Raw genomic sequence first — 25,316 nt, 5'->3', positions numbered from 1 at the left:
CTACCCGGCTGACTCGGGTCTGGATAATAGGATTCGCCGTTGGGTGGTCCTCTAGGCGCACGAGATGAATTTGACGTATGTGGCCGAGTTGGTGGTGAGGCAATGCTCATATCGCCCATCTGCCGCGCCAATCTCTGCTCATCCGATCCTCTACGTTGCGACGGGGGTCCGTTGGGTGGGTACCCGTATGGATCGCCTGGAGGTGGTCTGCGTTGAGGCGGAGGTCGGCCCATTTGAGCACCTCGAGGTGGCGGTCCGCGACTACCAGATGGCGGACCTCTTCCTGCGCCTGGAGGCGGTGCTTTTCCATATTCTCCTCCGCCGCCGCCCCCTCGAGATCGGCTTGAGGATCCAGGKGGKGGGCCACCAGGCCCTCCATAAGCTCCACGAGAAGGAGGTGGACGAGACCTTGGTTGTCCTGGACGTGATCCTCCGCCATAGTCAGGACCTCCTCCACCATAACCATCATATGCAGGTCCACCTTGACCATAACCTCCAGGTGCCTGCGATCGGGGGCCCGGTGCGGGGGGAGGACCTCTCGGAGGAGGCATTCGTTGCTGGGGGTATGCCATGTCGCTGGCTTTATAATTGATGCGCTGTATTTTTTCTGTCACAGCCGTCGTTTGCTCGTTCGTGGTAATTCATCGATAACGTTGCGCTTGGATTGGAAGTATGGATTGAAGAATGAACGAATGTGTGGATTCGCAATTAAGCAAGTCGAGAGGCCGTTAAATGCAGAAATAGTGCGATTTGAACATAAATCTGGTCAACTATCATAAGGCAGAATGTGAGCTGAGCCTGGGCAGACGAGGGATGAAACGGGGATCAGCCATGTCAATGCTGTTGAATTTACAGCCAGGGGTGCTGCGAGACCGCGGCGTGTCACACGAACCGCAAGTGGTCTCGCGAGCACGAGGTATGACATGAAAGAAGATTTATTTTGGAGATGACGAACCTTTCCGAAAAGAAGACTATTGAGAACGAATGACTGCCGTGGATTTTCGTAGTGATATGTCGACAACCTGTACCTTGATGCAGAGGGGTTGTTCAATATCGGCCCAAACGACCCCAGGTCTCAGTGACAAGGTTAGGAATAAATGAAACGACACTGCTGAGTCATAAAAGCTGAAGTCGCAACTTCCGCTGCGGACGAAGTGTCAGAATGTCGAAAAAGACCGAGCTGAGTCTGGCGGCTTCTTATAGACTCAAGTCTCACGAAGAGGAGCAGAGTCGGCTTGGCTCGTATTTGGGCTTGGAATGGCTTTGATGCAGAAGTTTGGTTCCTGGTAAATACGGGGGATATGATACCCGTATCTTACGGAGCATAATTCACTATATTCTACTGTCATTGGCTTACATGTACTAGGCAGTCCACTTTGTAACGGCTAACCGTTATGTATCGTCGGCACATCTACACAGAATTATTTTACGTATTGACAAGACGCTTCGGTACCGAAAGCTGAAAGGATCTCCCGCATCGTGGCCCTGTAACGGTCCATGTTACTGTATTACGGGCGTACGCAGCTTCCATCAATGACGTCTTGCATCTAGACCAATTGCCCGCCTTGGTTTTGGGTGATTGAAGTTGCCCTCCACTCCGGAAAATTTATCCTTCAATATTCTGGACTCGCCTCTCTGCTTACTACGATAGCCCATGCGCAGCAAGTGAGTGGGGATGCCCTTGCAGGATTGAAAGCCAGCGATATAAAAAAGCATTCAAGGACAAAGAATACTCATGCGACGCAGTGCAAGGCGAGACGATTCGTCTAGATGGAAGAGCAGCATGGGACCGCCACCTGTCCATCATACAACAGCGTATGAAGACGACCGTCGCGCACGAGAGTTGTTCCACTATTTTCAACCAGACAACCCGGCTCTGCTCCCCGCCGGCCATCGTGACGCTGGATTGACGAACCCCCCCTCGAGCCCGACAAAAGCAAGCCCGAATCTGGTTCTGACTGCGCTGACGCAGCTGGCCGCTATTAAGTTAGGCGTACAGCGCGCTATCATCAGGTATATAGTCCGCTCCAAGCAAGCATTGCCGTCTGTTGCGACCGTTCACAGTAGATTGAGCCTTTTCTTTGACTTATCTAAGAGAATATCTGCCGAGATGTCCGGTTCGCAATAACGAACATGACTTGATTCTGATTTATTTGCCTTCGTTATCGTTCTGGTCTTCCTCGGTGGCTAAACCGTGATTCAGTTTGATCGATCGAGAAACACTGTACGTGGTAGCCGAAGCGTCCAAATCGCTTCACTTGGGCAACAACGATGTATATGAGGATGACGGCGATGGGCTATGGATGGGCTGTTCTCACGGCCCCGTTGCCGGAACGCTTTGCGAGGTAAGCAACCGCGTCCGACCTCCGGTCTCCTCGAGACTCTAGCGAACATCAGATGGTGTGCCATTGTCATTGCTGATTCATTCCATAGAAAACGATCACGTTGAAGCCCACACCAGAAGACAGATACCCATTATTTGTTGTTAGAGACCTACGCCAACACCCAATCTATAATAATATACCATGCGTCTGTGGTCCTCCCTTCTTTCGTTATTATGCCGGTACTCCCTTGACGACGACCAACGGAATCACTATCGGCAGTCTGTACGTGATTGACCCGCGCCCTGACATTACATTAACTCCGTCGCATGTCGAATCGTTAGGCACTATAGCGGATGCGGTAATGGAGTATTTGGAAACGTCACGGCAGTCCCTCGAAAGTCACCGTTTGGCCAAAGTACTTTCGGGGCTCAATTCATTTGTTCAAGGAGATGATGGAGAGGATTCCCCAATAGCTGCAGTCAAACATGACAGCCTGTCTGACCGGGCTTCATCCCACATGTCCAGTCCACAGGAATCACCAAAAGCGGAGGCTCACAATTTTAATCTTCACGCGACGAGTGACACCTCATCATTGCGATCAGCGAGCCCGGAGCACAATGCGGATGTTACTGACATCATGCTTGATTCTCCCCATAGCTCCAAGTCGACCAACCCGGAGGTGCCGGCTCCGTTGTCTGCTAAGCGTAGAGCAAAAAAGACTCGCTCGACCTTTCAACGCGCTGCAAACCTTATGAGGGAGAGCCTGGACTTAGGCCAGGATGGTGGTGTTGTTATTATTGACTCCAGCGAGCACCCGGAGTCAGATTCGCTGGATGATATAGATCGGGACAAAGAGCGCAAATCAGCAAGTATTTGCGCGTTGTCTACCAAAGGATCTTTTGAAGACTCTTCGGCATCTTCACAATCGCTTATTGCCCCGCAGTTGGACCTACATTTTGTACGCCGAATGGTGCGCCGTTATCCTCGTGGTGGTCTTTGGTACTTCTATCAGGATGGGACGGCTTTTTCGTCAGATGACGATGCAGTCAGCTCTGGGAGTGAAATTGCTGTCTCAAACTCAACCACTCGGTCCCAACAGTCTGTACACCCTCAGTCAGTCGGAACTCTACGCGAAAAGGATTTGCAAACTTTAAGGAAATACTTTCCACGCGCGACTAGAATCGTTTTCGCACCTCTTTGGGATTCTTTCAATTCTCGATGGTTTGGAGGTTGCTTCGGATGGAGTGCTGTCGAGACACGCGTTTTCAGTGCGCATGTTGAACTCGGCGGTGTCTTTGGATTTGGCTCGTCTTTGATGGTGGAACATAGTCGTGCGCAGAGTCAAGAATCTGACAAGAAGAAGGGTGATTTCATTAGTAGCATATCGTAAGTGAAGACTCATATCTCTAATTTCTGAGCTGCAAAATGACCAACAGTATGCAGACACGAATTGCGAAGTCCTCTACATGGGATTCTAGCGGCTACGGATTTTTTATCGGAGCACGTTGACTCCAAATTTGCAAAGAGCTTGCTGGATACAGTTCGAGCCTGTGGTCAAACGCTTTTGGATACATTCGAGCAGATTCTTGATTACTCCAAAATCAATTCTCTTGATATGAAGCGCCAGTTATATTCGTCTCGCTTACGTGAACGTGGGCGCAATGAAAAATCCCGAATTGAGTCACTTAGATTACTCAAGGTTGTCCACGTTGCGGCAGTCGTCGAGGACGTGATTGAAAGTGTCTACTCGGGTTATATCTTCTCCAACAACTTAGCTTCCAGAGTATGGCAATTGGAACCTGGCGACGAACATAACCAGAATTCAGATGGCCGTAATATCAGTCCAATTGACATATTAATTGATGTTGCACCACATAATTGGGAGTTCATGATAGAACCTGGTGCTCTACGACGTATCATCATGAACGTCTTTGGAAATGCGCTCAAGTACACCCGAGAGGGCTTCGTGTCTGTGAGAGTAGATCTCCAAAAGAAGAGCGCGGGCACGGATTCTACGTCGTCGGATAACTCAGAATCGGAAGTACTCGTGTTGACAGTTTCTGACACTGGAAAAGGCATCTCAAGCGAATACCTTCATACAAATATCTTCACTCCATTCTCTCAGGAAGATACCTTGTCACCCGGGACTGGACTTGGCCTTTCACTGGTCCGCAGCATTCTTCGGTCACTCAACGGTACCATCAAAATCAAGAGTCAGGTTGGCGCAGGGACTGTTGTTAAAATATCCTTGCCACTTGTGCGTCCACAGCGTCGGGACACTCCAAGTCCACCATCTTTTCCCAGCAATTTTTTGCTTCGTGGATCGAGTGATGTAGTGGAAAGACTGAAGACTGAGATGAGATGGAAAACGCTAAGTTTGCTACCTGGCGGAGAAAATCACGATCCTTCCTCGCTTCATATCATTCGAGACTACTTAACAGATTGGTTTGCACTTCGATTGCAGAGCTGGGACTCTGCCGTCCCAAGCGATTTGATTTTGGTAATGGAAAGTGAATTGGACAGGCTACCTAAGACTTTGGATCAGTCTTTGGTTCTTGTCTTGTGCCAAAGAGGCCCTGGACTCCACTCAATTAGAGATGGAGCATCGGGTTTGGCTTCAAGATTGATTCAGATAACTGTTCCATGTGGTCCTTATCGGCTAGCGCGAACACTCATGGAAGCCATTGAAAATGTACACCGGGAGACAACCCCTACATTGAATCAGCTTTCACGACATCTTTCGCAGGTAGTTCTACATGAGAGTAATCGGCAGCCGGACACTCAACCTGCCTCCAGAATCCGTGCACCGCACATCTCTGATACAGTTGAGCCAAGTGTTTCAAAGTCGTATTCCGTGACTCTAACAGATGTTTCCAAATCCGTACAAGGATCGGAAATTGCTGTCAAGGAAGCCCCAGACACTGGCATTCGGATCCTATTGGTAGAAGATAATCCTATCAACATGGCCCTTCTCAAGAAGTTCGTGCATCGAAAGTCGCCCAGGGTACTGCACACCGCCGTCAATGGGAAGATTGCCGTGGAACGAGTACAGCAGACGACAGAGGACTATCACTATATCTTTATGGGTAAGTCGCGCCGTTTCAGCAATAGTATTGTGGCACTAGCTAATTTTTCGATAGACATGAGCATGCCTGTGATGGATGGATTTGAAGCAACACAGGCTATCCGATCTATTGAGCGTAGTCGAGGCACAACAAATCCCGCTACAATAATTGCACTCACCGGTCTGGGGTCTAGTGAACACCTTGCAAAAGCCTTTGCGGCGGGCATTAATGTGTTTCTCACCAAACCGTTTTCCTTTAATGATATTGCACGACTAATGGATGAACGAAATATACACGCCAATTGACCATCTGCCTAAAGCCTCGCTTGACAGAATGATGCTTGACGATTTATTTGATCTTTTTGGGTACATAGACATTGTATTGTGTGCATGCTTTGGCCAATCTAAGTCAATCCCGCTGAGCTGGAAGTAAACACGTCTTCTTAGCCTAGTGGGATTGCAATAAGAGTCTGATAGGCCTTTCTGGAGATTTTGAAATGTAAATTAGTTCTTAATTCCCATGTACATAAACTATTTAGATACTGGAGAGATTGGAAGGGAAGCTGGCCTAGTATCCTATTAGATATTGTCGATTTACTACGGCCCAAGAAACACAGCTCGGATCGATGCCAGGCCGTCAATCACTCGGTGCTGCTTGGGACGCGTGTCGTCACTCGAAAAGGTCTCGGCAGAGACGAACATCCTGAGTTCCCCAGCAAAGCAAAAACGGGAGTCTTTGGAGCCTTGAACCATGTACACGGCCAAGAACTTGTGTACTTCCTTCCCTAGAAATACCCTAGAGAGATATCGATGTCTCCGGGGAAACTATGTAGAGAATCTGCTGTTTCGTCCGACTTTCGCAACTGTCTCGTTCAACGCCAGTCTACGACACAAATTGATCGCCTCCCTGTTGTCAAAAAGATCACCTTCTCTCGTATCAGAAGGCCATTTCCTTTTGTACCGACAATCTTCTGCCTAGACCTTCATCTCAGTGACGTCAATGAAAGCAATATCCGTTCGTAAATTGTTCTGTAACTTATCCTTCTCATGTACACGTTTCCCGAATGCGGCCGCTTTTACTCTGCCCAGGTAATGATCTTGATGTACTAGTCTATAAATGTATCAAGCCAGGTCGCCATCTCTGCGTCACACTTAGCAATATCTAGTTTGCCCACCTCTTGAAACTGCGTGCAATCTTCCACGGACCCTGATTGTATAAGATCTGGATCATCTTTGCCGTAGGGAACGCGATCTTTGACTTGAAATCTTCGAACAAGGGAGATCCTATTAGCGCTGTATGGGCGCATGTCAGAGCGTAGACAAGCTCAGGTGGTATGGAATTCTCGTTAGCGTCAACGGTATATTCCAAATCCTTGACTAACCACCCAGTGTTGCAGTCTCCTTCTGTTCCCCTACCACTCCGACACCGCATCCGGGACTGGGAGGACCAATTCTCCCAGGCGTGCTCCTGTGTCAAGGTGAGCTGTTGGAGATGATTGAAATACTGTGCGGATAGTCAGACAAGCGACGCACCAAAATCCATAAGCAGGCTGTCATGAGCAGATTTACCTGGGTATTAGAGTACATTGGGGAAAAATAATATGATTTTAGTACAGTCTACGATAGGAGCCTGACCACTTACTTTTAGTGATATCAAGTGCATACTCGAGCTAAGATCAAGGTAGTTATGACCCAAGTGGAAATAAGAAAGTAGCCATTCAAAACAAATATATCTAAGTAACTACCTCGTATATCTGTTTCCATTGAATCAGCGTATATATACCCCTGTTCCACGGTTGATACGGGGTTTTCAGTGTTTTGCAATACCTAAAAAATGCCTGACACTCCTTTTTTTACGTAATTTATTTTGTTGATCAGGATGGGAATAGCCTCACATCGTTGTGTTAATTCCTGCTGTTTTCACTGTATGTATCCATCTCGGTCTACATATTACAGTGCAATTACGAGAGGAAGCGCCTTCTAGGGTAAATATCGTCGTCCTCTCTATTAGATAGGCAGTCATCAATTCAAAATTATTCAAGCATACTGCAGGTTTATAGTTATTAATTGGCTACAGCTGCTTATGTAAGATTGGCCTTGAGTTTGTAGCAGCAGGGGAAGATAAGATAAGAAACCATCAACAACGCATCCATCAACCTCAGTTCACCATGATTCCATCACTATAGACATTGCCTGGGTATATCAATTGTACATCCTTTTGTGCAAATAGAAATAAGCGGTATATATATGGACAATCGCTCTTTCCATCAGTGACCGCATTCCCTGTGGGCGCCTTCCTTACTGGCAGACAAGATGGCCGACTCCAAATATCAGCCAGTGCCACACCATGACACTCTCGACTCACCACCGCAGTCCAATTCTACTCTGCATCATCAGACCCGACATCACTTAGACCCTGCCGATGTATCTGACCTCTCATTCCAAGACACCGACGACGAAAATGACATGATGGACCTTGACGAAGAGGGCGGCGCAGACGAGACCGTCATGGCCCCTTTAAATCGTCGAGCAAGCAGAAGCAGCAGCAGCAGCAAAAAGCGCCAACAACTCTCGAGCAGACGCTGGCCAACGAACTCCAAGTTTCGTGGATGGCTGTCTCGGCTCACCAAGTCTATTGTTCGACATCGTCTCGCGCTCGTTGCGGCGGCGGGKCTTATTTTTATTTTCTTGCCTTTGATTGCTTATCAGCGCAGTATCAGGAGTTTCTTTTGGGCAGATCGGGTCTATGTACGTCCTCTTTAATTTCTATCTACAAAGAAATTATATAGTAATACTGATAGGGGTAGGAATCTCCGCCGTGGTATCCGTCGCCGAGGGGCGGGACATCAGAGACGTGGGCGCATAGTTATCGGAAAGCGAAGACGATGGTTCAGAACATGACGTTGCTGGAGAAGGTAAATGTCACGACTGGGGTGGGTTGGTCGATGGGGTTGTGCGTTGGCAACACAGGTGTGTTTGACTCTGCCTTCTACTTGCGAACATGGTATTGATAAACACGGTAGGGCCCGCAATGGATGCTGGATTTCCTTCCCTCTGCCTGCAAGATGGCCCCTTGGGTATTCGTTTCGCCGATCACATTACTGCCTTCCCGGCTGGTTTGACAACTGCTGCAACTTGGAATCGCTCACTGATCGAAGAACGCGGCTATCTACTCGGCACAGAGGCTCGGGGAAAGGGTGTGAATGTGCTTCTAGGCCCGTCTATGGGTCCCCTAGGGATTGCACCGGCTGGTGGTCGAAACTGGGAAGGCTTCTCTCCCGATCCTGTTCTCAGTGCCATTGCAGCTGCGGATACGATTCGAGGTATTCAGCGGACCGGTGTAATGGCTACAGCGAAACATTTCGTCTTGAATGAACAGGAGCACTTCCGCCAGGGCCGGGAGTGGATTATACCAGATGCGATGTCCTCAAATATCGACGACCGGGCGCTGCACGAGATTTTTATTTGGCCTTTTGCTGAGAGTATTCGTGCAAATGTTGCCAGCGTTATGTGCTCGTATCAGATGGTCAATAATTCATATGCATGTGGCAATAGCAAGCTTTTAAATGGCATTTTGAAGGATGAGTTAGGATTTCAAGGCTTTGTTCAGTCAGACTGGCTTKCACAGCGGTCGGGCGTGATCAGCGCTCTCGCGGGGCTCGATATGTCCATGCCCGGTGACGGCGCTTCGTGGGCAGACGGAAAGTCTTTCTGGGGCAAGCAATTGACAATTGCAGTGCTCAACGGTACAATGCCTATGGAACGTCTCAACGATATGGTGACACGCATTGTAGCGGCGTGGTATCATTTGGGACAAAACGAGCCGGGCGATAATCCAACATCTCCCAATTTCTCCTCGTGGACTAATGAGGAGAATGGCCATTTATTCGAAGGGTCGGGTGATCCAGCCTCTGGCAGAGTCAATCACTTTATTGATGTGCAAGGCAGCGGTGAGAATGCTCATAGTATTATAGCTCGACGAGTTGCCGCGGAGGGAACTGTGATTGTGAAGAACGAAGACGACATTCTTCCCTTAAGTTCACAAGGGCCTAGCTCTCATGGAAAACCATACCGCGTTGGTGTGTTTGGAGAAGACGCTGGTTCAGGCAAGGGTCCTAATTTTTGCGTTGATCGAAGCTGCAATCAGGGTACTTTGGCGTCTGGTTGGGGAAGTGGTGCCGTGGAATTTCCGTATCTGGTTACACCAATCGATGCACTGAAACAGTCTTTTGATGAGACAGAAGTGGAATTTCAAGGATATCCAACCGACAAATACGAAGACAAGGATCTAGATAATCACGACCTTTGCATTGTGTTTGCCAATTCTGATTCTGGCGAAGGATATCTTAAATGGGACGACGTCAATGCAGACCGGAATAATTTGTTTCTCCAGAAGCAGGGTGATGGTTATATTCAACGAGTTGCGAACAAATGTGGTGGAGAGGATGGAGTCACTATCGTCGTTATTCATGCCGTCGGTCCTGTGGTTGTAGAGTCTTGGATCGAACACCCACGTATCAAGGCCGTTGTTCTTGCCCATCTTCCAGGTGAAGAAAGCGGAAACGCTCTGGCAGATGTCTTGTTCGGTAGGGTTGACGGTGGACGACTTCCTTATACCATCGGCAAAAGCCTGGAAGACTACGGTCCGAGTGCGCAGATACTCTACTTTCCAAACGCGTTGGTACCGCAAGTCAATTACACGGATGGGTTGTTTATTGACTATCGATATTTTGACAAACACAACATTACTCCTCGATATGAGTTTGGCTATGGCCTGTCTTTTACGACTTTTGAATATTCAGATCTTGTCATTTCTTCGGTCCGAGAGAAGTCGCCTTTGCCATCGCCTCGGCCAAATGATCCTGTTTCTCCGCCTGAATACAGTGGGCAGACACCAGACGCGAGGTCTGCATTATTTCCTGCGGGATTCCGAGCATTAAACAAATATATTTACCCATACCTCTCTGATCTATCCGAGATCAAACAGAGGCACTTTGACTTCCCCAAAGGCTACAAGGAAAAGTACACACTGTCTCCTGCCGGCGGAGGGGAGGGCGGCAACCCATCTTTGTACGAGACGTTCGTCGTGGTTACTGCCAATGTCACCAACACGGGCACTCGCACAGGGCAAGAAGTGGTGCAATTGTATGTCTCGTTTCCGAATGATGTCAAAGACGAGGATGTCACTTTTAGCGATTATATTGAGTTTCCTGTGCGGGTTCTACGCGGATTCGACAAAGTGGAGTTGGCGCCGGGCGAGACGACAAAGGTTGAGCTCGCATTGACTCGCAAGGATCTTAGTTATTGGAGCACTCGGCGGCAGAATTGGGTGATGCCGGTAACGGGGGAATTTACGATTGCACTTGGCAATAGTTCACGAACAATGATTCTCGAGGGACGTTATTAGCTAGGTATCCATAAGTGAATTGAAAGAAGTCTTGACTACATACTTGGCAACGTTGGAAGTAACAACATTAATATCTCCCGGGGAGTTTGACTGTTTCGACCGAGCTTGCCGGACTAAATCCGAACCGGCCTAGCCTCGGCATAGCGATTAGTCTGTATGCAGTCTAGCGTCGTCGGGGTTGGCACCTTAGGCCAACACAGGTCTAGCGTACCTCAGTCAGTAACCCGTGATTGGCGTAGCTCACGTGGCGTCTCGCAAACCTTGGAAGTCTTGTCTTTACGCCGTAGCAAAGACAAGTTCTAGACTCAGACTTCCGCCGTGTTCCTGCACTCCAGACTCCCCCCAATGGAGCTGAGGAAAATGCATTTGACAGCACCCTGTCCCCAATTCCAACCAATCGCTCGTGCCTGACTGAGGGTATGCCGTTTTTCTTCTCCTCTTTGCCTCTGACACGCGAAGGACAAATAAAACTGGGCAGAACCAACTTTATCGCTCATACTGTTACCACGACGTGTGCCCTCAACCTGTCCGTTCCTTGCCATATTGTTTTTACTAATACCATGTCGTGCTTGGCGTGACAATTGTCATTGCAGCTGAACTGAAGGCCATTCATTCCATTCGTTTTAGTTTTCGGTTTCTGGTACTCCATCTCTCTCACTGTTTTTTGAGACTCCGTACTTTCGCACTGCTTTCCGACGTCGGACGGACGATCACTGATCGCCTTCCAATTTTCAGCCTATCCTGTTTAGCTTGCTTGGACCATCTGACCAAAGAAAGGCATGTATCGATAAGCAAGTGGGCATCGAATTTTCTATTTTGGCTTTTGGATATTCAAAAGTCGAGCGCATGAGGATCCCGATCGGGTTGCAGCTGGGGCTGCTGGTGCTTGTCACCTCGTTGGTGGGATTGATGATTATCTCGGTTGCGACGGTGAGTTTTATCAGCTTCACAGATTGATGCAAAGACTGACAGACATACCAGTGGGTGAATAATTATAACTTTGTGACAGGTGTCAAGTATGCGACACGAGTCTTGAATTCATGAATATGTTTTGATGTATTGACAATCGACAGATCCCAAGGCCTCGTCCTCGCCGCGTCTCTCAAAGCCGGCCAAGTCGCCTCTAACATTGCCCTCATCGAAGCCAACTGCCAAACTGTCACAACCCGTGTACTGATTCAATCCGCTCTACGACGATTCTATCAAGGAAACCGAACAGACGCGAATTGGGTCACAGCCATTTCCGACGTGCAATCCGCTCTGGGCTCTGGTGGCTATGTCTCGTTATACCAGGCCATAATCTATTCACGGAATGAGGCCGGGGATCAAGACGGATTGTTGAACGTGACGACCACTTCGTTGACAGAGAATATTGTGCTTCCCTATACTTATGATAATGGCACAGTCAGTGTTCCATCCTCCGTACTGGTTAGTGTGTTGCTAATCGACGCAGTCCGTTGTACTCGGCGACGCCGGTCTGGGATACCCCCCATCCCTCTATCCAAACCTGACTTATGTCGTCGACGACGGCGTGGATCCGACCAATGCGACAAGTGAGCAGGCCACGGCGTACGCTTTTTCTGATTTCCCGATCAATGTTACGTCAGCTTTGTTGCTCGGACCGTTATACGTCAACTCCAGCTTCACGCTGATCTCGATCACATTGCCGATTATAAATAATACGTCCAATACGGATATTCTGGGATATATGACGTAAGTGTTTCGCTTTCGATTCCATCTATAAGCTGACTGAAGCAGGGTTATCGCGAGTGCTGAAAGTCTACGATCTACTCTTGCCGACAACAACGGACTTGATACATCCGCTTCGGTCATGCTTGTCGGTCCAGCGACGGCGGATAATATGTTTACTGGAGACGCAAGAGCAGCAACACGCACCAGCCCAGAGACCAATAAAACCGCGCTCCAAGAAGCTCAAGCTCGTTATGTCTTTACTCCGACGCTTGTCTCTGGTTTCGAGGACCGACATAGTAAATACCGCGCTACAGAATCCACGTTCCCACTTGCGGATTATCCAACCGTTCTCGACGCACTTCAGACCCCGAGGTCGACATTTGACAATTCTTCCAGCGATCTCGATACTACTAACGAGCAAGGCTACCGCGTTGCTGTGGGTGTTGCCAGGCCGCAGTCAACACTGGTAGATTGGGTGCTCGTGATTGAAGAAACGCACACGCAAGCCTTTGCACCGGTGTCGCAGCTACGCAAAATCATCCTTGCATGTGTGTTTGGTACGGCGGGATTTATTGCGATTGCGATTATCCCATTGGCGCATTACAGTGTGACGCCGATTAGGAAACTCAAAGCAGCAACCGAAAAATCGATCCATCCATCACCGTATCATCATCATAATAACAACGAAGGCGCGGTTTTGGAAACATTGAACGCGCAAAATGAGAAACGGGCCGGCATATTTGGAGCATTTTCGAACATCGTGCATGGTCGATGGGGACTGTCACAAGGCACTGCAAGCGAAGATGGTCGATCAAAGACATTTAAAGTCCCCGGCAAAGTCAAAGAATCGAAACACATCGTCACGGACGAGCTTACGGAATTGACTAGCACTTTTAACGAAATGGCGGACGAATTGATGATCCAGTATAACAGACTGGAAGAACGCGTAGCGGAAAGAACGCGCGAGCTTGAAATCAGCAAAAAGGCCGCAGAGACGGCCAACGAAAGCAAGACTCTGTTCATTGCGAACATTTCGCATGAGTTGAAGACGCCACTAAACGGAATCCTGGGTATGTGCGCTGTTTGCATGGGCGAGGACGATTTGCCGAGGATTAAGAAATCTCTGAAAGTGGTCTACAAGTCTGGCGATTTGCTGCTGCACTTGTTGAACGATTTGCTGACGTTCAGTAAGAATGAGATTGACTCTGCTATTCGTCTGGACGAAAAGGAGTTCAATCTAGCGGAAATCAAGTCGCAAATCTTGACCATTTTCGAGAAGCAGGTCATTGAAAAGCATGTCCATTTCACGGTCAAATTCATTGGGGCACCAGCTGCAGCGGAAACCATCGTTATCAATGACGAGAAGCATGCACTTACCATGGCTTCACCGTCGACTTCGCATGCACATGGTCCACCAGGCACGGGCCGGATGAAGGACATGATTCTATGGGGTGATCAGCATCGTATTCTACAGGTGCTCATCAATCTAGTCAGCAACAGTCTCAAATTCACCCCCGAAGGTGGCCGTGTCGAAGTTCGCATCAAATGTTTGGGCGATTACGAAAAGCCAGAGGGCAGTACCAAAGTTTCCTTCGACTCGAGGTCTAATTCGCAAATGAGGTCGAGAACCCCGTCGTTCCAGTCTACTCAGATTGGTGGAAGTGTCGCTGGTAGCACCTTTGACCACCACTTTCGCGAGCGAGAAATGCTTCTCAATTATCGAACATTGGCGTTCAGCTTTGAAGTCGAAGATACAGGTCCAGGTATTCCGCCACATTTACAACAACGAGTCTTTGAGCCTTTCATGCAAGGTGATTTGGGCTTGAATCGGAAGTATGGCGGTACAGGTCTCGGTCTGAGCATTTGTTCGCAATTGTCCCGTCTTATGGGCGGTACCATCCATCTCGACAGTACAGTGGGCAAGGGATCGACTTTCAGGGTTGATATTCCACTGAAGTTTTTGAAAGAGATGGCACCTAGTACACGCAGTTCTAGTACAGCTGGCTCACGCCCTCAGAGTGAGATTATTTCTCTTGACGAAGCTGCGAATATCAACCGAACATCAGGCGCCAACAGTCCCGTCGTGAAACCCGTCGAAACTCAAGACTTACAGCCTCGTCTAGTTGGTCTAAGCCAGCCGTTCTTTGCAGCTGCACCTCCGTCATCTCCCCCTATAAACAACATCACCACCACTGCCAGCACTACTAACAACCCATCTTCCGACACAAAACGCCACGTCCAGCTCAAATCCACCTTGTCGACAGCATCAGACACCAGCACAAGCGCAAAAATACGCGTCCTTGTCGCTGAAGACAATGCCGTGAATCAAGAAGTCGTCCTCCGCATGCTCAAACTCGAGGATATTTACGACGTCACTGTCGCCAAGGACGGACAAGAAGCCTACGACACGGTGAAAGCGACCATGTCCGAAGGGAATAAATTCGATTTGATTTTCATGGATATCCAAATGCCGAACCTCGATGGACTGGAGAGTACAAGGCTAATTAGACAAATGGGTTATTCCGCGCCCATCGTGGCGCTCAGCGCGTTTGCGGAAGAGAGTAATATCAAAGACTGCATTGAGAGTGGCATGGACATGTTTCTGAGTAAACCGATCCGCCGGCCAGCTCTGAAGCAAGTCTTGAAAAAGTTTGCGACAATTGTCGAGGAGGAAGATGGCGAGGCTTCTTGATCTCACATTCCTTGATTTTCTTTTCTTTTTCTTTTTGTCTTCTTTTTTCCCTGGTCATATCACTGCATGGCACTGCGTTCTTTCCTTCACTTTTGGTTTTGGTAAATGCATACGAGGAGGTGGATGGCGTTTGTATGGAGTCTGGGATTGGATATTGACTGATTGGTTTACTACCATTTTGAATGAATGGTATTTGGTGTATTTATTATATTTATTGTATATGATCACAATCTGTGTCGATCTACATTGGTAGCATCATCATTTTGCCACGTTATACGCGCTTTGAATCTCTAGCATTTAACGTTCAACAAAACAGTATAAGTTATGGTCGAACTGAATACTTACACGTCGAGATTGGAATAGAGAGTAAAAGGAGCGAAATGCAGGAGATAAAACATATTCTAGAGTATAAGTACAGGTAACCCGCGATATCCGTTGACCACGCCCCTTCATCTCGTGATAGACAGGGCCCTCAGCCATTCATCTCATTGCCGATTGATCATTCCCATGTCATTGGCAACGGCGTCTCTAAATCTGCTTGCTGGGCGGTTCCATTCGGTTTTGTGTATATGGCTGTATCACATCGCATCGCTCGAGAGAATGAAATCTTATACAAAACCATAAATTAAAGAGTCTGCTTCACGAGCGTCGTAATCTTCTCTTCAATTTCTTTATCCGTCAAGCCTGTTGCATCAATCTGATTAGCAATGCACACTTTCGTAGAAATTGCGGTATGCTTACCGGCTAGTAGTTCCTGTTTCTCCTTTCCGAACTCTGTGTTTTCACCGCACATTAGCTGCTTGTCAACTCCCCATGGACATTCACCTCGAAAGGTAAGATGAGAGAAACGCACCATATCGAGCGAAAACCCTTGGCTCAGTCCCCGACGCCTCGCGGATCAGAATCGGGACGTATGGGTTATTCTTCTTCATGGTTGGGTATGCGCGGTTCAGGAACGATCTAACACCACCCCAATCAATCAAAGAATTAGCGGTGTGTCATCGAGTAGAGGGAGGGTTGGTGATGTACCGCGTGGCATCGCTGTGGGATGAGGTCTGGCAGAAGAGGAACCGGAGTTCTTTGAGGGATTTGTTGAAGGCGTATTTTGCGGACATTTTCTCCTCACTTTATCTCTGTCGTTCGAAAGGAATTGGCGGGAGTCGAGGGTCAATTGATTGTCAATTGCAACGGAGCTTCTCTACCGTCTCTAAATGATGTTGACGAGGTTGCGAAGTGAAGTTCTGCGCTTCGACCAATCACAGAGGGTATGATTACATCAGCGCGTTTATCGCCGTAGTCTCCGAGCCAAAACCAATCAACGGCCGCAAAAAGCTGGGGGGCCGATGCCGGTGAGAATTGGCAGCGGACTGAGGACTCCATCGGACTCATTCTCTGTACTCTACATCACCATATCAGAGGGGTTGAAGGTATTCCATCGAATGATTTAGATACAATAGTGATTGTATCAATCTCTCCACTCTTTCCGCATATTCTGAGAGAGAGCGTCGAAGTCACCGCCGGAACACCGCCCCGTCCGACAAACCCCGATTTCATAAAACCCGTCATCGAATCCCAAAACAACATATCAAGACAGATAAAATGTCATCCCGCGTCGGTCTACGTTTCCTCGCCAACTCGCGCGCCGCATTGCGTAACTTTCGCCAAAATGTGAGCAACAACAAGGGCTTCCGCTTCTCGAGCACGGAGGCCAGCGCCGCGGGCACTGGAGAGTCACAGAACGCTTTCCAGAGGATGTGGAATAGCCCGGTTGGATTCAAGACTGTTCATTTTTGGTATTTCTTTTCCATTCATTCTTAAACTAGAGGATTGTCAAGGCTAATGGGATTGGTGGTAGGGCTCCTGTTATGAAGGTATGATTACAATGCTTCGTTAGCATCGTGATGGATAAGTCATTCTGATATTCGGTACAATAGTGGTCCCTCGTCATCGCGGGTATTTCCGACCTTGCGCGTCCCGCCGAAAAGCTCTCCTTGACGCAGAACCTCGCTCTCGTCGCAACCGGCACGATATGGACTCGATGGTGTTTCGTCATCACCCCCAAGAACATGCTGTATGTCCCTTCCCTTTTCTCTCTCTCCTTGACCCTCTTTGGCAGAGGTATACTGACTGCTCAGCCTTGCTGCTGTCAACTTCTTCCTCGCCTTAACCGGAACCGCACAATTGACCAGAATATTCCTCTGGCGCCGAAGCCAGGAGGGCTCGGCCAAGGAGGCTGCCAAGGATATCGCTGCTGATACCGTCGAAAGCGCGAAACTCGTTACGGATAGTGCAAAGGGAGCCGTCAAGGCTGCTGAGGAGAAGGTCAAGTCTTCTTGATTTAGCTGTTGTATAGATTTTTTGTCAAGGCAGGAAAAGAGTCGAAGCATCTTTCTGTAATACAAGGGCGAACGTTATAGGAATCTATATCTTGTTTATACCAATTGTTTCGTATTCATACGGGACTAAAGCTAGGCACAAAAACCAGTATAGCATATACACGATGTTCCAAAAGCGGCCAAAACTTGAAAAGAATGTGTCAAACTAACATTGAACCATGGTCTGAATCCTCGCGGAGCATCTCTGCATCTACATCAAATTCACTTTCCGGCGGCTGCGCAGCTTCCCTGCCTTGTATAAATGCAGAGCATCCATGTACAACCTCGAATCCGTCACAGACATCCTTCAGTCGATCCGGCATCGCATCCTCGATCATACGAACAACAATAGTATCAAGCATAATGTGCTGCTGTGGCGTGATAAGCGTCGACTCCGTGCAAACACTCGCAGCAGTATCAGAATCACTCCTTTCGTCGTCATCATCGTCTCCATCATCGTCTCCATCATCTGCACAACCTGCAGAAGCGCCAATCAACGCCATCTCCGACGCCCTTATGAGCATAACCTGCTTCGTATAAACATGCATCCAATACGTCTCTTTGGCAATCTGCTCCGTAAATCGCGTGTGACGTTCCAACGACTCCCACAGCTCGCGAACCTCACCTGCTCTGTTCGATAGGATCTCGTCATGCGAATTCATTCTCCCTGAGAACTCGGAATACCACGTCCCGAGTCGAAAGATGTCCCGCTGCATAACGTCGATCATCTCCTGCTGGGATCTTATCTTACGTGCCTGGGCGCTTATGGTGCGCGCTTGGGCAGAAATGATGTGGCGGGTGCTATTGATTACGGAGGTTTGGTTGTTCAGGTGCCGAGTCAGGATCTGTAGTTCGTCGCGAATATGATTTGTGGCTGTGACCAGGTAGTCGCTCTTCTCGAGGAGGCGGTCGTGGTACTTGAGAATCTTGCGGTCGAGGTCGAGTAGACGTTCTTCAAGCCCTTGGAGGTCGTTCTGGTCGACTGTGGAGAGGTTGGGTGGGAGTTTTTTAGCGAGCATGATGTTCAATGTAATAATGTTGATTCTCGATATATTCTGCGCAGGTCGAGTTAGCATGTCAGTGCGAGCGACATATCTAGATGGCCTACAGGTCAATTGTGATGGTTTTGGGGATATTCATGCGAAATAACATTGAAGTGAGTCATAACCAAGATATATAGGGAAGTCTTGTGTGACGAAGAAAGATCATAGATGAGGTGAAGATGAGATGAGTTGAGGGGGTTTGATGTCAAGGAAGGAGCACGAGTACCAGTGCCTTCCCTTTGTAAAGGAGTCATTGGAGAGAACCTGATCAAAGATATGTATTCTACTAAAACATGTATAAGAAAAGAAAAGAATCCTCAAATCTCCCTAAGTAACAAAATGTCTACAGGATCGATCGCAACACCGAAGCCTCGAGGAGAGGACATCTAGATATACTGCCAAGCAGGAATATCCCCCGTGTACGCAGGCGCACCAGCGTCAAATCCCAAACAATCCCCAACATTACCAGTCGGGACCGACGCACCCTGGAAAGCGGCAAAGACCTGCCACTTGGTAGGATTGGCAGCATCATCGGGACATGCCATGAAGCCCGTGGCACCGAAAGCGCTGGTCGAGTATGTGCCGAATTGTGTACCGGGGGTAAATGTGAATGGTCCTAGGGAAGCGCCCGTTGGGATATTGGCTGAGTGAGCCTGGGTGAAAGCGAGGGCGCCAGAGGGGTCAACATAGACCTCCTGGCCGCCTGGGACTTCGACGTCCTTTGTGTTTGTTAGTACAACAATTAACTTGGAGGGGAAGGGGGAAGGTTTACCAAGGCATTAGTATTGGCCCAAACGGTTTCCGTGCCAGGAGGGCATGGGTCGACGACCTCTGAGGGACAGTAGGTGGCGGCCTGACCGCCAATCCAGAATCTTTCGCCAGCAGCGTTGACGGGTTGGAGATGGATAGGCGATGCAGAGCGGAGGGCGATTACAGAAAAGGGTCCTGTAGAGCCATCGCGTTTCTGTGAGGTTGGAAGTGCCATTGCACTTGCGGCAAGCACGGCAGGAGTGATGATTGAAATGAACTTCATTTTGGAGATGGTTTGCGATTGACGTTATTGATCAGGAGTGTTGAGTGTTTGACAGCGATTGACTTTGGAAAGAAGAATGTTCTTATAGAAGAATGGTTGTGGTGTTGATGCGATAATGAGCAGTAGACCGTGAGGTGATTAGGGCTCTTTATACACAACAACATCTCAGAGCATCACCTATGTAGCATCATTCATTCCAAGACATATAGTTCTCAAGCTACGTAATACGAGTTCTTCAACAAGTGCCCAGAGAAACATGAGTGAGACATCCAGGATATACAACTAAGACATGGTCAAAGATCGGCAGGATATCTCCACCTCTCATTCCGAGGTTTTACCCTAGCCAATAAATGCCCTATATCTTGAAAATCTAACAAGCTCTCCAATAGGAGGTTTCTTCTTTATGAAAACTCAAAATTGTCTAGCATCTATAAACAGCCTATGCAGAATCACGGACTCCTCTCTGAAAATAAGACGTAGCATAAGGAGAGGAAGGAGAAAGAAAACAAGGTCTTGTGTGCTAGGCAAGAGGAATTAGAGGCTTCTATGCAACAAATTTCTGGATTAACAATTATAAGATATTATAACTAGCCCAAAAAGCTGCGCGCATTATAGGTGATGCAGTATGGTATGATATAGCAAGCGGGGATGATCATCACGGCTCAACGCCATGTGGAGATTGTCTCAACGTAATGATAACTGTAATAGACGCTACTTGGATATATGAGGACTTCGCCCAGCCAGAACATATTAATGAGATCAGCTGATACACCGAATTAGGGAACTACGAGAAGCCGATGAGGAGCCGCAGCTGCTGGACTTCCTAATCCGATGTTAGCGCAGAGGTCACATCATGCATGGGATTAGAGACATTCGTTTTCCTTCGTCTTTCTCCTCCGTACTTGCCTAGGTGATAGTGCCTGTAAACGAGCACACCTAGTTATTGCCGAATGCAATTTAGTCGCGCCCTCCATGGGAGTGATTAAATGTTCAGGACAACAAGGCTTCTACGGGTTTACTGACTTTACTTTGTATACGAATTTCATTCATCATCCGTATACAATAGTTGAACTAGCCTTTCCATGAAACTGGTATATACAAACCCTACCTTCATGTCGTCTGTTCCCTAAGGTTGTATGTAATATGAATAACCCTAACTCCAAACAAGAGCTCTTTAGCCATATAAAAGATGGAAAGTTGAGAACAAAAGATGGTAAATTGAGAGAATATGAGCTATTCTGCCAGTAATGGAGTGAGCTCCAATCCTATAATGATACTTCACGCTACAGTACAGGATATTCTAACATAAGTCCCGTTTAAGACTAATCGAAAATTTCCACCAGACCTGTATAAAAACAATGCCGAAGACAATCCGTGCTTTTCTTCTATCTGGTTCCTCTCCTTAAGTCTACCCAGGCCAAAACTGCCTTTGCGAAAGATGTGAGCTCCTTCAGTTTTGGGGGGCTGGCTATAAAAAAGAACGGCGACTTGTGCAGGTCCAGAATATTCCATGTCTCATCAACGTAGCATTTTATCACTTGGACTACTCTTCAGGCTTATGTCCACCATGTTCGCCACATATTCTGGTGAAGCAAGCCTCTGAGACAGTTGCTTTGGTAGGTAAGACATCGATTCTGCTGGTCATTGTACATGCCGCGGTTGAATGTCATCTAAGCTCTTCAAGTCGTATCATTGATCTCGAAACGGATTTTGTGGTGATTACCTGGTGATGATGAAATTGTATGGTTTGACGGTGTTTTTACTGGCTCACTCTATAAAGAGCCTTCATTTCCTTAATTTCATGATACTGGTCAAGTGGTGAAAAACATTGTATCTATGTTTTTGTCTGAAATACATGAAGTTCCAATCTATGTTCAAATAGATACTTTAGCAAGATGAGGAATAACTAGCAGACTTGAGGCCGTATACTCTCCAAGGAACACGGCCATAAGGTCTCAAGTCAAATATTAGGTACATTGGGCGAAGGTTCGTATATTGATGGCTTTGGGTATCCGAGTTATCTGACATCAATCGACAGTCAGTTCGGCGGTCATTCTCTAACACAATACCAGTCCGTCCAAAATATTCATTCAGTAGGAGGCCCATTGTCGGAGAAATGTCTTCCAAAAAGGCCGGACTAGATCTTCTGGAGTACCACAATCCGGTCGACGATCCGATCAACCCTTTGAAAGGCTTGGTCGTATTGAGGGTCGCAGGTTAAGTGGTAAGAGGACGATGCGTGAGCGTCTAGGAAAGAATCGATGATGCTGGTCTTACAACTTTAGAGTCTGGGGTTTTAAATGTTTTTGATATCCAAGTGATCGATGTGGAAGCCTTCAAGTGCCATAACTCGATGGTATCACGCAATCAATACGCAATGAAAGGAAAAAATTGGAAGTATCAATTGATGGGAGGCGCCTAGTCACATTTAATGTCTACTTGACTTGTATCTTGAAACCAAGGAGAATGGGTCGCCACAATTGATTTCTCATGAGGTTATTGCACAACCCTACAGTCACGAATAATGGGAGATGGGTAGTATTCGGATGTTTTCGATGATCAAGACATGCAGAAATTGAGTGCCTGAGACCTTGATGACTAATTTACGGTGAAAGTGAAGCGATTCCTGTACGCCAGGAAGAATACTGAAGTACTCTTGGGATGTTCACCTCACTCATTGTACACATTGCATGCTCACCAATGAGCTCCTGGAAGAGAAGAGCGTGATCGTGGTGGAGGGGGGTCAGATACGAATTTTTCTTTTGTGTATCCCTCCAGGGGTGTCTTCTCTGGGAACGTTGTATTTCTCCAGATACGACCGCCTGACTATTTTGAGGCAACTATACTACGCTAGAAAGACATTGAGTATGGTGAAGAACTTCGTGACAAGTTTCGTCCAAATAAAGGGAGCGCTAAACAGAAGTAGAAGCTCTCTGTGCTTCCACAGCCGAGATGCATACGCCAAATCGTTAACCCTGTATAACAATCATAGCATTGGGGGATTGGCGGGGAATTGGTGGTAGGATAGAGTATGACAAGCCCTACATTTCTTAGACATCAACTGACGACCTCATTCAGATTGCTGAAGATGACAGCAGTAAACACTGCGCTCAAAACGTCTATTTAAACCGAGAAGTTTCCCGATGTATCCAGATATTCATCAACCATCAACACAAGCTTTCCAACTCATTGCACTATACTTTGCACTCCACTCAATACTGAATAGTCTTGTTAATTGTGATCTCTTCCAACAATGGCTGCTGCACCTACTGTCTCTGGAATCAATCCTACCACTGGACCGACCTCCGGTGGTACCCCGTTATTGATTGCTGGTACCAACCTATCTGGAGCCACTTTAGTAACCTTTGGAAGTGGCACTAGCTCCGTGACGGCGACGCCATCGAGCAGTACTGCAACGACAGTATCTGTCACAACTCCTGTATGGCCATTTGCTCCGGGGACGGCAAGAGTGACTGTGACTACCCCAGGTGGTAGTAGCACTCAGCCAGTCTTTTTCAACTATCAAAGTATTACTGCGCCTACACTTACCTCTCTAAGTCCCAATAATGGCCCGGTGACCGGTGGGAATGTGACAACAATTACTGGTACTGGTCTCTTAAATACGACTAATGTGAGCTTCACACAGGGCACTATTACTGTGAATGCCCCTAGCTTTGCTGTTCTATCCAGCACCCAGGTTGCTGTTGTGGTGCCTCCAGCTCCAGTTGGTGCAGGTCCGGCATCTGTCAATGTCACAAATGGAGCAGGTACCAGTGCTACTCCTCTGACCTATACCTACAATATTGTGAGACCTCTACCTGTAGTCACTAGTGCTGTCCCTAATACCGGTCCTGCTGCCGGGGGGAATTCAGTCTCGTTGACGGGAACTGGTTTCACATTTGCCACGCAGGTAAATTTTGGTACTACCCCTGCCCTCAGCTTCACAGTGATCAATGACACATCTATCACTGCAATCGCGCCCCCTGGAAGTGGTACAGTGACTATTACAGTAACTGGCCCAACTGGTACCGGTACTGGGGTTCCATATACATACAATCCCGCCCCCGTACCTTCAATTACTTCTTTGACTCCAAGTTCGGGGCCAATATCAGGCGGAAATACTGTCACTATAACAGGCACAAACCTCAATACTGTGACTGGTATTACTTTTGGCAGTGTTCCAGCTACCGCTTTCGTTATTCTATCACCTACAGCTATCAATATCACTGCGCCAGCCGGAACTGCTCCTGGTCCTGTTAATTTGACCGTGACCTCTGGCACTTTTGTCAGTCCTCCTGTGCCCTACACCTATATTGCGCTGCCAGCACCGACTGCTATCTTCCCAACCGCAGGTGTGATATCTGGTGGCACTCCTGCTGCTATAACCGGCACTGGCTTAGCAGGAACGACAAGTGTCCTTTTCGGATCGACCCCTGCTATTATTACTGGTGTTGTTGGCGATACTGAAGTTGACCTCATCATACCTGCACATGCTGTTGGCACAGTCCCAATCACCGTAATTACTCCAGGTGGCTCAGATAGTTCATTGAGCTTCGGTTTCCAGCCACCACCAGTCATCACTTCTAGTAGTCCCACCCAGGGACCGACGACAGGTGGCACAACGGTGAGTATCAACGGAGCTGGGTTGATAAACGCAACTGGAGTTTTCTTTGGAGGAACTCCAGCAGCCTCCTTTAATGTGGTATCTGATAACCTCATAACCGCCGTCTCTCCTCCCGGAACCGGTGCAGTATCCGTTACCGTCAACACTCCCGTTGCCTTCAGTAATGGGACCCTTTTTCAATATGTCGCTCCGCCAACTCTCACTACCATAAATCCAACAAGTGGGCCTAGATCAGGAGGTAACAACGTGACCCTTACAGGAAGCGGATTTACAGGCACATCAAACGTCTTCTTCGGTGGTTTGCCAGCCAGTTTCGTTGTCCTGGACGACAACACCATCACCGCCGTAGCGCCTCCAGTTGGAACTGCGGGCCCCATATCGGTGACTGTACAAAACGCTGGCGGCACTAGCCCAGGTATAACGTACACTACCACCTAATTTGAAAGCCCTAATCATCGAAGAAGCCGTGTTTTTGGGTTATTGAAGGTAGCATTGCCAATCTTACTGCCTATTCTAACCTGTCTTTCATAACACTATCAAGCTTCAGCGGCTATTGCTCTACCTCTTCATTGTCCACTCTAATTTTGATATTTTGTCTTTGCTGATAGCGATCTTCAACAGTCGTCGCTATTTTCAATTTGACCTATTTCGTAACTTTAGTTTGTTTGACATGAGCAAGCTTCAACAGCTACTGCTCTAAGTCTTCGTTCGTCCACTCCTTAATATTTTCTCTTTAATGTTAGCAATGTTCAACAGTCATCGCTGTCTTCATTTTGATCCATATTTCAGTTTTGTTTGACACTAGCAAGCCTCAGCAGCTATGTTATATTTATCTGAAATTCTACTGCTATTGCAGAAATATTTTCAAGTGCTATATATACACACAGGTATGTCGTAACGTCCTCTACTCGGGAATAATACCTATGTGTTACGGGTTGGTTCCGTCTGGTGCTCACTATAAGGGCATATCAACTAAATACAAAACATAAAACGAGAAAGAAAAGGAAACTTCCGCACCTAGGGTTGCCCAGTATCGTACGAGTTTAGACGATGTACGACTAC

The 25,316-nt window shown here is 47.7% G+C and overlaps 6 protein-coding genes across 6 annotated transcripts; 4 read left to right on the top strand and 2 right to left on the bottom strand.

Moving 5' to 3' along the window:
* Positions 1-64: 64 nt before the first annotated feature.
* On the top strand, positions 65-5,694 carry BHQ10_001117 (uncharacterized protein; the record flags this gene model as incomplete). Its single annotated transcript, XM_040873118.1, has 7 exons — positions 65-563; positions 1,815-2,013; positions 2,204-2,345; positions 2,434-3,710; positions 3,768-4,581; positions 5,071-5,410; positions 5,465-5,694. The coding sequence occupies 7 exons, from the start codon at positions 65-67 to the stop codon at positions 5,692-5,694; spliced, it is 3,501 nt and encodes a 1,166-aa protein (XP_040729622.1).
* A 2,007-nt stretch (positions 5,695-7,701) lies between these two features.
* Positions 7,702-15,179, top strand: BHQ10_001116 (uncharacterized protein; the record flags this gene model as incomplete). Its single annotated transcript, XM_040873117.1, has 8 exons — positions 7,702-8,136; positions 8,196-8,358; positions 8,412-10,726; positions 11,573-11,725; positions 11,777-11,811; positions 11,869-12,199; positions 12,249-12,508; positions 12,554-15,179. The coding sequence occupies 8 exons, from the start codon at positions 7,702-7,704 to the stop codon at positions 15,177-15,179; spliced, it is 6,318 nt and encodes a 2,105-aa protein (XP_040729621.1).
* A 1,599-nt stretch (positions 15,180-16,778) lies between these two features.
* BHQ10_001115 (uncharacterized protein) lies at positions 16,779-17,516 on the top strand (the record flags this gene model as incomplete). Its single annotated transcript, XM_040873116.1, has 4 exons — positions 16,779-16,972; positions 17,035-17,050; positions 17,114-17,250; positions 17,315-17,516. 4 exons carry the CDS (start codon positions 16,779-16,781, stop codon positions 17,514-17,516), a joined length of 549 nt encoding a protein of 182 aa, XP_040729620.1.
* A 199-nt stretch (positions 17,517-17,715) lies between these two features.
* On the bottom strand, positions 17,716-18,573 carry BHQ10_001114 (uncharacterized protein; the record flags this gene model as incomplete). The annotated part of the gene is made up of 1 exon (XM_040873115.1): positions 17,716-18,573. The coding sequence occupies one exon, from the start codon at positions 18,571-18,573 to the stop codon at positions 17,716-17,718; it is 858 nt and encodes a 285-aa protein (XP_040729619.1).
* A 410-nt stretch (positions 18,574-18,983) lies between these two features.
* Positions 18,984-19,630, bottom strand: BHQ10_001113 (uncharacterized protein; the record flags this gene model as incomplete). Its single annotated transcript, XM_040873114.1, has 2 exons — positions 18,984-19,316; positions 19,370-19,630. 2 exons carry the CDS (start codon positions 19,628-19,630, stop codon positions 18,984-18,986), a joined length of 594 nt encoding a protein of 197 aa, XP_040729618.1.
* Positions 19,631-22,883: 3,253 nt separating this feature from the next.
* Positions 22,884-24,692, top strand: BHQ10_001112 (uncharacterized protein; the record flags this gene model as incomplete). Its single annotated transcript, XM_040873113.1, has 1 exon — positions 22,884-24,692. The coding sequence occupies one exon, from the start codon at positions 22,884-22,886 to the stop codon at positions 24,690-24,692; it is 1,809 nt and encodes a 602-aa protein (XP_040729617.1).
* Positions 24,693-25,316: the final 624 nt, after the last annotated feature.

Source organism: Talaromyces amestolkiae (assembly GCF_001896365.1).
Source record: "Talaromyces amestolkiae strain CIB chromosome Unknown scaffold1.1, whole genome shotgun sequence".
In the NCBI taxonomy this organism is placed as follows: domain Eukaryota; kingdom Fungi; phylum Ascomycota; class Eurotiomycetes; order Eurotiales; family Trichocomaceae; genus Talaromyces; species Talaromyces amestolkiae.
This window is presented reverse-complemented; position numbering and strand designations above follow the sequence as displayed.